Here is a 13,708-nt window from a genome sequence, read left to right as displayed (position 1 = left end):
TCTTTTGACTTAAAATAAGATTAAATAGTCCTTTTTATTCTGAAAAAACAAGAATTTTTGATATCACAGTGTAAGGATAGAAGGAAGTTAATTTGAACTTACAGAAATCTTAGGCAAGTATTGGGTTTTATAAATACTTTATTATGCCTAATTAATCTCTTCTTCCTTCCATAGTAGTATTTCTGGAAATTTGACAGAATCAGTTATGGAAATCTTAAGATCATTTACCTTTATATGTTTAAAATACTTAATGAGAAGTATATTTTATTTTATTTTAATTTCACCACTTTAGTTAAAACATATCAAATCCTTTGTATATCCTAAAGTGCCATTAGTTTCTGGCCAGATTCAATATTCTCTCTCTCTCTCTCTCTCTCTCTCTCTCTCTCTCTCTCTGTCTCTCTCTGTCTCTCTCTGTTTCTCTCTGTTTCTGTCTCTCTCTGTCTCTCTGTCTCTCTGTCTCTGTCTGTCTGTCTCTCTCCTCAGTAGTGGGGGTTGAATTCAGGGCCTTGGTACTTTCCCTGAGCTTTTGTGCTTCAGGCTAGTGTTTTACCACTTTGAGCCACAGCTCCACTTCTGTTTTTCTTTCTGGTGGTTAATTGAAGATAAGAGTCTCAGATCTCAGCATCCTGAGTAACAAGGATTACAGGTGTGAGCCACCAGCTCTCAGCTTTTTAAACGGGACTAATTTTGAAGCAATAATTTATATGCCTGTACAATCATACTGTGCTTGCAAACTTCTCATCAGATAGTACTTAATAAAATAGTTTAAGAAAAAATGGTCTAGAGATAATTCTATATTTTGTTTAATGCCTTTCTAAGTCTTTTATCTTTCTCATGAAGAACATTTATTTTATTGATATATTTATTCCCAGAGCTGGTGGAGAAAATTAGAAACTACTAACTTATAAAAACCATCTGCCTAAAGAGCTTGTGGGGAATATTAGAAACAGACTTTACGTCATTATATAATTACATTCACAGAGAACATTTTTAATAGGAAAATTAATTCCAGTATTTTTTCATTTCAAGGAAATAGTTTTATAAAAGTATAATATTCAGACAGTGCATATTTAAGTGGCTTAAAATTAATGAGGTAAAATTTAGTTATAGGACTTCTGGGAAGAAGGTAGAGAGCAGCAGAGCCCTAGCTAAGCTCCCTCCAACATCACAGTTTTACCACGCCAGAGACACTTTTACACCTAGAAAGACAGCCCAAGTAAGTTATAACAGTACAGGGATTCTGGACAGGAAGGGAAAAATCAACTTTGCTGGCCTGAAAACACAGATTTGAGCTCTGGGCGGTGACCCGCCACCACACCAGTGCCGGTGCTGGCACAGCGCCCCACACTCTGCACAGCTAAAGCACACAGCGGCGAGCAGGGAGAAATCCTCCAGACGGCGGCAGACAGACACGGATTGCAGGCTGAGCACGGATGGGCCCAAATCGCAGACAAAGTATGAGTACCCCATGAAAGACATTCTCACACGTGCCACAGAGCAGCTTCTTGAAGGTAGCCATTGCCCCACTGCAAGAGCAAAGAGCCATCTTTGACACTGGCATAGGGCCAGACCAGACTGGAACTAAAGCAGACCTGGGGAAAGCGAGGACAAAGGAGCCATCTTTGAAAAGGGCAAGAGGGACCAACCAGTGAGAACCAGCTCCACCCAGGAGACCAACACCCTGCCCAGGCAGGGGGGTCATCCTGGGCCGAGGATCACACACTCTGGTGAATTCAACCAGAGGTGCCCCATCCTACCTGCCAGAATTTCTAAGTTAAAATCAAAAGCGGCAAGCAGCTACCGGCGGCACGGAACAACCAGACCGGAGAACAAACAGTTCCTGAGACAGATAAATGATCCCATCACAGAGGAAGCCCAATTCCCAGCCCAAAACAGAGCTGAATTCCATAGCCACCTCTGCCCAAGAGGCCGCCCCGCCCAAGAGGGAGGAACCTCCCCAGGCAAGTGACTCTCAGCCGGGTAAACCAGGCCAGGGGCTCCTGCCCTGCTGAGTACACAGCCTATTCAAAGCCAGGCGTTAAAGGCAGCGGCCCCACAGCAGACGGGAGGAGCCATGGTTCCCAAGACTGTTCACGTGCCCCATCTACAGTGGATGCCCAAGGCCTACCTGCTAGATGTGTGAACTACAGAGCCCCACGGGTTTCACTGACAGGGGAGGAGGGTCAGAACAGATCTACCCCCTGCAAACTGAAAGCAAGTCAAACCAGCCAATCAGGAAAATAGACTGCAGGCCATTGCAAGGAAACCAGAGACTGTAGAAAGCCCACCCAAACAAGGAAGACTCCATCTTTTTTTCAAAACATTTTTTTTTTTTTTTTTTTTTGGCCAGTCCTGGGCCTTGGACTCAGGGCCTGAGCACTGTCCCTGGCTTCCTCCCGCTCAAGGCTAGCACTGTGCCACTTGAGCCACAGCGCCGCTTCTGGCCGTTTTCTGTATATATGGTGCTGGGGAATTGAACCTAGGGCCTCGTGTATCCGAGGCAGGCACTCTTGCCACTAGGCTATATCCCCAGCCCTTCAAAACATTTTTAAGCGCTTTTTTTTTTCATTTCTGAAATGTCATTGTTTTTGTTTGTTTTACATTTTTACCTGCTTGTTTTATCAAGTGTTTTTTTTTTTTTTCTTGTTCATTTTTCTGGGTTTTTTCTTTTTCTTTTTTCTTTTTAAATAACTTTTCTCTGTTTTGTGCATTTGTCTTCCAGTATTTTTTCTTTATTTCTCTCTTCACATTCTCTTTCTTTAAAAATTCACTTTCCTATGAATAACACCTCCACTCTTTTCTGCTAACACTCCATTGTCTATCTTTTTTTTTTTTTTGCCAGTCCTGGGCCTTGGACTCAGGGCCTGAGCACTGTCCCTGGCTTCTTCCCGCTCAAGGCTAGCACTCTGCCACCTAAGCCACAGCGCCCCTTCTGGCTGTTTTCCATATATGTGGTGCTGGGCAATCGAACCGAGAGCTTCATGTGTAGGAGGCAAGCACTCTTGCCACTAGGCCATATTCCCAGCCCCCATTGTCTATCATTTTAACCTTGTTCTTTCTACTGATTCTACTCTTCTCCACATTTCCACGTCACTGAAACTAAACCAAATCATCACCCCCCCCCCAATACATCTTACTCTATTCTCTTTACTACCTCTAACTTACCCTCCTGTCTTACTTCCAGGACCACCAGATTCCATTGACCCCTGGTTATTGGATAGAGGGTATCCCTGCTCAATCAGAGTGAATCAAAGGGGTTCAAAGACAAAGCCATCCAGTCCAAAAAGAACTTAATATAAAAACAAGAATTGCTTATAGGGTTGTAACAGTAAATAAGTAACTACTGAATACAGGGCTCAGGATTGGTTGTTATATCAAAATTGTATTCTTTAGGAACACCAAATCTAATTTTATACACAGGTATGCAAGGTATCTGTATATAATTGTGAACTTCTAAGATTTATACAACAGTGCTTGGTAAAGTCTGCTTTGGGTCTTAAATGGTGCTCACAAGTGCTTGTAGATTGGCATTCCCAACCAAATGGGCAGAAGAAACACAAGAAAGATGGCAAACAATGGAGTCTCATCTCCCACTCAAAACAAACAGGAAGCAGAGCAGTCAAACAAAGACATACAAGAGAACCCTCAAAATGCTCTACAAAGTCTACTGATAAAAATGATAAATGAAAAGTTTGAATCTCTTCAGTCAACTATTCTAGAGCGTGAGGAGGCAAAGCAAAAATTAATGGAGAATTTCATGGCCTCCACAAATAGAAAGATAATTGAACTTCAAGAGTCAAACGAAAAGATAGTTACCCAGCTAAAAGATTTGAGAGACAGCACTCAAAACCAAATTAATGAAGTTAATGAAGCAAAGAAGTCCATGCAGGACCTAAGAGGTAATTATAGCAAGGACATGGAAATGATCAGGAAAGTCCAGTCAGAAGGAAAAGAGATTCAAAATCAAGTAGCTAGCCTACAGTCCTGACTAACTGAAGCAGAGGATCAAATCTCAGGAGCTGAAGATTCCCTAGAATCTATGGACAAAGATAAAAAAGCAATAAAAAACCAATCCAATCGACAAAACAGATCACTCCAGGAGCTCCGTGACACAATCAGGAAGCACAATTTAAGGACAATAGGTATTGAGGAAAACCTAGAGAAAGAACTTAATGGAATAGGCAACCTATTTAACAGAATATTGGCCGAGAACTTCCCAAATATTCAGAAGGATAGGCCTATACAGATACAAAAATGATTTAGGACCCCAAACTGACCAGACCAGAGTAGGACATCCCACCGACACATTGTGATCAAAACAGGATCAATAGAGTCCAAGGAAAGAATCCTTAAAGCTGTTAGGGAGAAGAAAAAAAAATCACATATAAAGAAAAAGCAATCAGAATTACCCCAAATTTCTCAGCAGAGACCATGAAAGCAAGGAGAGCCTGGAATGAGGTATACCAAACCCTAAATAAAAATAACTACCAACCAAGAATACTGTACCCAGCTAAACTCTCATTCATAGCTGAAGGTCAAATAAAAGTCTTCCACAGTAAGGAAAAACTGAAACAATATATCTCCACCAAAGCAGCTTTACAAAAAATATTCAAAGATGTACTATACAGGGAAAATAATCAAGATCCCAATACAGACAGAGAAATGAACCCTAAATAGAAAACCAGCATATCAGAACAAGAAATGGGAAGACACAGCTTTAAACAAGATAGATATAATGAAAGGAACAAACGATCATCTCCCAATCCTAACTGTCAACATTAATGGACTTAATTCTCCAATCAAATGACATAGGCTCATAAGTTGGATCAAAAATCAAGATCCATCTTTCTGCTGCCTCCAAGAGACACATCTTTCCAGCAAAAGTAAACATCTTCTAAAAGTGAAAGGCTGGAATAAAATGTATCAATCAAATGGCCCCCATAAGCAGGCTGGTGTTGCAAACCTAGTATCAGATAAAATCGACTTCAAATTAAAAACGGGAAGAAGAGACAAAGAAGGTTACTACATTCTAATAAAGGGATCTCTCCTTCAGGAGGATATAACCATCCTAAATATCTACACACCAAATACAGGAGCACCCAACTTCATCAAACAAACACTACGGTCTCTAAAAACACTAATAGACCCAAACACATTGATAGTTGGGGACTTTAACACTCCACTATCACCTCTGGATAGATCAACACGCCAAAAACGGAATAAAGAAACCACAGAACTAAACAACTGCATAGACCAACTAGACTTAACCGACATCTACAGAATATTCCATCCAGCAACAACTGAATACACATTCTTTTCAGCAGCATATGGAACATTCTCCAAAATAGGTCACATCTTAGGGCACAAAGAAAATCTGTACAAAATCAGAAGTGTCAAAACCATTCCCTGCATTCTCTCAGACCACAATGGAATAAAATTAGAGCTCAACTCAAACAGCCACCGCAGAAAATCCTACAATACATGGAGACTAAACAACACACTGCTGAACCATCAGTGGGTCATTGAAGAAATTAGAACAAAAATTCAAATGTTTATGGAATTCAACCAAGATGAGTACACAAAGTACCAGCTCCTTTGGGACAGAGCAAAGGCAGTACTCAGAGGGAAGTTTATATCTCTGAGTGCCTACATCAACAAACTGGAGAAACAGCAACTCAACAACTTAAGGAAGCACCTTAATCTCCTCAAAAGAGAACAACAAGCCAAACCCCAAGTCAATAGACGGAAGCAAATAATTAAAATCCAATCAGAATTAAATGAATTAGAGAAAAAAAAAAACATCAAAAGAATCAACAAAACAAAGAGTCAGTTCTTTGAAAAAAATTAACATGATAGACACACCCCTAGCAAACCTGACCAGAAAACGAAAGCAGAAAATGAAAGCAGAAAACTCAGATAAACAGGATCAGAGATAAAACAGGTAACATCACCACAGAAACAACCAAAATTCAGAACACAATAAAGGACTATTTTGCAAACCTTTATGCCAACAAATTCGAGTACCTAGAAGAAATGGATGATTTCCTAGAAAAAAATGATATCCCCAAACTCAAACATGAAGATTTAAACCTTCTGAACAGACCCATATCCAGCAATGAAATAGAAACGGCAATAAGTGATCTCCCATCCAAGAAAAGCCCAGGTCCAGATGGATTCACAGCAGAATTCTGCAAGGCCTTCAAAAGAGAACTCACACCAATATTTCTCAAACTCTTCAATGAAATTGAAAGAGAAAGTTCACTACCAGACACATTCTATGAAGCCAGTAAAACCCTCATCCCAAAACCAGGCAAGGACTCACCACGGAAAGAGAACTATAGACCGATTTTCCTGATAAACATAGATGCAAAAATTCTCAACAAAATTCGGGCCAATCGATTTCAACAGGGCATCAAAAAAATCATACACCATGATCAAACTGGATTCATCCCAGGGATGCAAAGTTGGTTCAATATATGCAAGTCAATTAATGTAATCCACCACATCAACTGGAGCAAGGTAAAGAATCACATGGTTATATCTCTGGATGTGGAAAAGGCATTCGATAAAAATCCAGCACCCATTTATGCTAAAAGCACTGGAAAAACTGGGATTCCAGGGAACACTCCTGAATATAATAAAGGCAGTCTATGACAAACCAGAGGCAAGTATAATTCTAAATGGTAAAAAACTAAAGCCATTCCCTTTAAAATCATGAGCAAGAGAGGGATGTCCGCTCTCTCCTCTTCTCTTCAACATAGTACTAGATTTCCTAGCCAGAGCAATTAGGCAAGATGAAAATAAAAAGGGGATCCAAATAGGAAAAAAGGAAGTTAAGCTTTCTTTCTTCGCAGATGACATGATCCTATACCTAAAGAATCCCATAGACTCTACTCCCAATACTAGAGCTGATCCAAAACTTTGGCAAAGTTGAGGGATATAAAATAAACCCTCAAAAATCAATGGCATTTCTATATTCTAATGACCTGGATGCCAAGGCTGAAATCAGGAAAGCAACTCCTTTTGCAATAGCCTCAAAAAACATAAAATACCTAGGAATAACCTTAACCAAAGAAGTGAAAGACCTCTATGATGAGAAATTTAAAAACATGAAAAATGAAATTAAGGCAGAACTAAGGAAATGGAAAAACCTCCCATGCTTCTGGATTGGGAGGGTTAATATAATCAAAATGGCAATATTGCCAAAGGCTATCTACAAATTCAATGCAATACCCATTAATATCCCAACACCATTTTTTAATGAACTAGAGGAAGCAATCCAGAAATTCATATGGAACAATAAAAGACCCAAGAATAGCAAAAACAATCCTAAGCAGAAAGAACAGTGCTGGAGGAATTACCATACCCAACTTCAAGCTGTATTATAAAGCTATAGTAATAAAAACAGCTTGGTATTGGCACTGGAACAGGCCTGAAGACCAATGGAACAGAATTGAAGACCCAGAAATGAACCCACAGAACTATGCCTACTTAATCTTTGATAAAGGAGCTAAAAAAAATTGTCTGGAAGAAAGATAGCCTCTTTAACAAATGGTGCTGGCAAAACTGGTTCAACACATGCAACAAAATAAAACTAGATCCTTATATATCACCCTGCACCAAAATCAATTCCAGATGGATCAAAGACCTTGAAATTAAAACAGATACCCTGAAAACACTAAAGGAAGGAGTAGGAGAAACACTTGGGCTCCTTGGCACAGGATGGAACTTCTTTAACAAAGACCCAGAAATGCGACACATCAAAGAAAGGATGGACAAATGGGACTGCATCAAACTGCAGAATTTCTGCAGTACAAAGGACATAGCTTGCAAGATAAACAGAAAGCCCACAGATTGGGAAAAGATCTTTACCAGCCATACAACTGACAAAGGCCTCATATCTAAAATATATGCAGAACTAAAAGAATTACATTCCTCCAAAACAAAATCACAAAGAACCAATAGCCCCCTCAAAAAGTGGGCTAAAGACTTAAAAAGAAACTTCTCTAATGAGGAAATGAGAATGGCCAAGAGACATATGAAAAAGTGCTCTACATCACTGGTCATAAAAGAAATGCAAATCAAAACAACATTGCGATTCCATCTCACCCCAGTAAGAATGTCCTATATCAAGAAAACTAACAATGACAAATGTTGGAGGGGATGTGGCCAAAAGGGAACCCTACTTCATTGTTGGTGGGAATGTAAACTGGTTCAGCCACTCTGGAAAGCGGTATGGAGATTCCTCAGAAGACTAAGCATAGAGCTCCCCTATGACCCAGTAGCCCCACTTTTGGGCATCTACCCAAAAGACCACAAACAAGAACACACTAAAGCCACCAGCACAACAATGTTCATCGCAGCACAATTTGTCATAGCTAGAATTTGGAACCAACCCAGATGCCCCTCAGTAGACGAATGGATCAGGAAAATGTGGTACATATACACAATGGAATTTTATGCCTCTATCAGAAAGAATGACATTGCCCCATTTGTAAGGAAATGAAAGGACTTGGAAAAAATTATACTAAGTGAAATGAACCAGACCCAAAGAAACATGGACTCTATGGTCTCCCTCATAGGAAATAATTAGCCCAGGTTTAGGCTAGTCACAGCAGAGGATCACAAGAGCCCAATAGCTATACCCTTATGAACACTAAAGATGATGCTACGGGAAATGAACTCTATGTTATAAAAACGACTGTTATATCACTGTTGTAATTACTTTCAACATGCGATGTGAAACCGTAGCTTCTATTATTGATGATCCTCTTGTATCCCCTTCCTGTGATTGTACCTGCACTATCTCTGTATCTTACTGGAGTACATTGGAAACCACGTGTACAGGTATTAGAACTAGGAAACTGAAAGGGAATACCAAAATCAAGAGACACAGGGTAAAAAAGACAAATGATTACAAAGGCAATACTTGCAAAACTGTTCAGTGTAAATCTACTGAACAACTCATGGGGGGAAAGGGAAACGGGGAGGGGGGAGGGGAGAATGAGGGAGGAGGTAACAAACAGTATAAGAAATGTATCCAATGCCTAACATATGAAACTGTAACTGCTCTGTATATCAGTTTGACAATAAAAATTGTATAAAAAAAACCCCAAAAATTAGTTATAATGCCAACTTTGGATAGAGCCTAAAATGTATAGTTGGCAACTGTCTGGTTTCATGAATTTCTTATATGACTACTACTGTTAAACAATTACAATAATGTCTATTATTTTGATCCATATTGTTTCAATAACTCATTTTCTTAATCACTGAGCTCCTTTGCAGTGAATCTTATGAATTTGGTAGTCGCTGTAGTCATAGAGTGTGTGAGGCCATTGATAAATAGGAACATTATTTCATTATATGAAATCCTACTTTCAGACTAAGGATTTTCCCATGTCGTTTGTCAATAAAAGCCATTTACAAACTCCTCTGTCCTGCTGGATTATTGATTTGATTCCTAAATAGCAACTAATATGAACATTAATCTACAAATGACCATAATTCTACAATATTTTCTGACACACCATGAAAGGCTCTGCTCACTGGGACCCATCAGTGTCATGTAAACAAACTCCCATTTGTAGCCCAGTGGATTTGTTATAAAGAAAATTCCAGGTGCCTCAATCAAATACAAATTTGGGATGTTCCTTTATCATTCCAATAACCCCATATTTCCTGTAAAAAGGATGAAAAATGGGAAGGCTAAAATACTCCAGTGGATGACAAGGTTTTCATGAGCATTCTTTCTCCTCCACTGGAGTTCTTGAGAACACTGTAGCAGGATCACCCACCATGATTCAACATGGAGGAAGAAGTCAGCGATGCTACCTAGAATGTGTACTGAGGAAAACACATTTCACAGACAGGTTTGTGAAGATTTTACCTTTGCTTCAGGAAAATAGCAAGTGAGCCCACAGATATCTTCAGGTTTTTGACACTTCACTGCCTTGCAAACCTTATCGCCAATATGGTCCTTCCTTAGCTTTTGGATTTTAGGGCATAAATGCCATGCTTTCCGTAAAAGGTCATATCCAAGAATTATGCCATTTGGTTTTCCTGGAGATGCCCAATCTATTTGAAGAGATCTGCAACAGACAAAATTATTATTATTACTATTTCAGAGAGTTTTGCTAGGTAGCTGGCCATGAATTCTCAGGCCTCCTGTTTCCTGTTTTTTTCCATAATTGTTGGTATTGCACGTACATAGAACCACACCTTGCTTACGGCAATATTATTGAAAAGACAATGTTTATCCTTACCACTCTCACTTCCACTGACTTTTCAATTACTCTTCTAGATGGACCAAAAGCCCTGTTTCATCAACTTGCCAACTAAAAAGTAGAAGAAATACACTAACGTATAGTTAATACATACCCTAATATATATATATATATATATACACTCAGATATGTGACTACTATGTAACAAATATGGAGGCTCAACAAAATTTACTTTTAGATTTTGGTAAAATAACACATGACATGAGTCCAGCAGTCTCTCCTTTCTTGTTCACAGATACCAATATATTTGGTTTGACCAACAAAGATTTGACAAAACCATGACTTGGCAAGATGAGTAAGAACTGGAATGTTGCAAACCTTGTCTCTGCTTCAAACCACCTCTTCCTTTGCTTGACCTCAGCTGAGACCATTGGCGTCATGTATGGTGGATCAAAGAAGTGATTAGAAGATGGTTATGGTTTTCAAAGCAAATATATGCGATATTAACTTTCTGGACACAGTTCCTGCCTGCTCTTTCTCTCTTTTAGTTCACCTTCTTCTTTTATACATAATGCCACAAACTATAGGAATGATCTTGGAGTGGTTTGAGAAAGTACTTCAGAATCACAAGGATGGTGTCCTGGTGTTTTGTGCCAGCATCCAGCATCCATATATCTACATCTGGATCTTTCTAATGAAGTCTCCATTGTTGGCTGTTTAGTTACTGGCAGCCAAAATAATTGCCCAAATTAAAGAAAGACAACTTCCCTGTTACTAACTTTTCTAATGTACTTAAAAAAATATATGTTCACTTTTGAATCACCTAAATGAATTTATTTCTATACTAACTCTTTAATAGATGGTCACATACAAGTTACAGTCAGAAATATAGAAATTGGAGATTGTCATAAGAAACCTTCACATCATCATGTTCTAATCATTATCTTCTTTAAAAAAAGACATTTGATATTTAAATGCTGAGCTACAATTTCATTTTTAAACATGAACCTTGTTCTTCTGGGGGATGGGTATACAGTGAGCTGTAACACTCAATCCAAACTTGACTGTGTTTTCGATGACCTACGAACATTTCATTTGTTGCAGTGAATATGGTCATAACATTGCTGTCTTAAAAAAAAAGTGAAAGTGATGTTCAAAATTAATTTTCTTTTTGTAAGGAAACTTTCTAGACTTTCCAGCTGTAATACTTGATGGATCATAGAGTCACAGGGTAGGGCACTTTGCCAATGCAAAACATTCCAATAGCATCATTAAAGTTAAGCAAACACACGTTTAATCCCTATGCTTTGGAAGTCTTAACTATGAAAACCACAATAACTGCAGTTGAACATCTCTCTATCATTGTATTAAAAAACTTTTTAACCACAGAAATATATCTTTGTGGGACAAATTTCTGGATCCTATCAAAATTCTAAGTGACATCACTTTTCAGAATAAGCCCAAGCACTTACATTGAGGTACAGAGCAGTCTAGATAAACTTTGTTATTTTCACAGGCTACTAAAAATGGCTAGTCATTTTTTTCTTGAGAGTACATATATAACACATCCAGGAATGATTCTCTCTATAGGAAATTAATGCCTTTCGTGAGAGAATGTTTTCATAGGTTACTAGTATAGTTACTGTTACAATTCTAATGTGAACAACTCTCAAATGATTCCAACATTCTGCAGACAGCTCTTTGTATTCTTTGCATAATTAACTACAGAGAAGATGACATTGAAGTGCCATTCAGGGGCCTGGCCACCTCCACACAAAAGCTGGGGAACTAGTAGGGTCCATGTAGAACTCATGTCATGGTGACTTCCTTTTCTTGTGCTACATACTGTGAAATGAGACTACCTCTATTTAGTGTTCACATGAATACGTTAACTTCTGAGGATTTGAGTCAGGGACATGAAGGTCAATGATCAAAGAGCAGGGAATTTAACACCTTTACATCTCTCATTAGAACCAACTAGAGGGACATTGAGAGTCTGTGGTTGCTAATTTGAAAATGAAAGACATAGCTGAGAAATAACTATTATTAATGGAATTCATTGTAGCTTTACTTTGATATTTAAGAGTAAAATAAGAGAAACATTCTTAAGCCCTAGGAATGAATATTAAATATTGGGGAAAAGAAAAGCTGGAGCATTGTTTTTGCATAGATCAGTTCATTGTACACTATACATAAACAGTCTGTAAAACTTCAAATGAATCTTTTTCTTTTTGTAGATTTGTTCATGAAAAAACTGTAAGTGTTTATCTCTCAGAGCAGCAAGGACTGAAATTTAAGTGACTTTAGTAGCTTCTGATGAAACTCACCATGTTTCCACATATTTTATTACATGAATTCATTGTGTGTGGTCAGGCATTCTTGTTGACTATTTCTTTTTAGTTGTTACACTGATGACAGGATTATTATTCAACTTCTGTCATACTATATAACATTGTGTCTACCAACGCAGTAATTATCACTTCCAATTTTCACTTCACGAAGTCCAAGATACCACAGAAATTAGAAAGCAGTGTGGGGAAATCATCTCTTAGCACCTACCTTTATACAGATGAATGCAAAATGTCAGAGGTTATGTTCTACTCCATGGGCCCCACAGCTACACGGGACAGTGTTCACCTAGGGAACTGGGCTGTGCAAATATCTTCAGGAAGATATCTCAAGGAAAATATAGTTGTCCAACAAAAGAGCTGGGCAGCCTGACTCAAGCCAGAGAGCTTGCCTCGCCAACTCAGGACTTTGAGTGTAAGCTCCAGCGCCACCCAAATAAATAAACTAAGAAAAAACTGTCCAAGAATGTGTCACCTTCCACCAAGAGGGCTCTGATTGCTAGTAAGAACAGTGAAATAGTGATACTGGAATATTGGAACAAGACACTTTAGAATGGAAAGTAGTAGGCACAAAAGAGGGAAAGGGCAAGAGCTACAACTGGGTCCAAGTCTATGAAATGACCGAAGCATTGAACTAATAGCAAGATTAATGTTTTGTTGGACATGAAACAGACTTTTAAAATACTTGATCATGAATCTTAATTACCAAAGTGGGACTTACTACCAAAAATAATTTGCAAGCCATTAGCTGTTTCTGAGAATTAGAGGAGCAGATTTAAGGCAATAAGGAGGAGATAAAAAGTGAAGTTTTTCTTCCTCGTCTCCTAATTGAATGGAGCTAGCCCCAGATAATCTGGTTCTACCACTTTGATGAAAGTATAAAGCAGGTAATGGTGGTGAAAAGGGAAAAGAACAAAGTGAGACGTTCCAAAAGGAACCAGACTGGAATTGATGTGTAATGAATTTAGGGGATTTAAAAATAGCCAATGATAATATGCTCCCAGAAATGCACTTTGGAAAAGATGCAAGCTTTGTGGGAATTAACTTTTATCTCAAACTTATGGAAGTGATGGGTGGCTATCACAACAGGAAATCAATAGGTAACTCCCAGAGCCCTGGGAGACAGGGGAA

The 13,708-nt window shown here is 38.7% G+C and overlaps 1 protein-coding gene across 1 annotated transcript in view; it reads right to left on the bottom strand.

The window, feature by feature from the left end:
- Ush2a (usherin) overlaps positions 1–13,708 on the bottom strand; it is a 618,626-nt gene that overhangs the window by 158,710 nt on the left and 446,208 nt on the right. Inside the window, exon 47 of the mRNA XM_048356772.1 lies at positions 9,893–10,094. Coding sequence (XP_048212729.1) covers positions 9,893–10,094 — 202 coding nt within the window. The remainder of the gene's footprint in view (positions 1–9,892; positions 10,095–13,708) is intronic.

Source organism: Perognathus longimembris, chromosome 11 (genome assembly GCF_023159225.1).
Source record: "Perognathus longimembris pacificus isolate PPM17 chromosome 11, ASM2315922v1, whole genome shotgun sequence".
NCBI lineage: Eukaryota > Metazoa > Chordata > Mammalia > Rodentia > Heteromyidae > Perognathus > Perognathus longimembris.
This window is presented reverse-complemented; position numbering and strand designations above follow the sequence as displayed.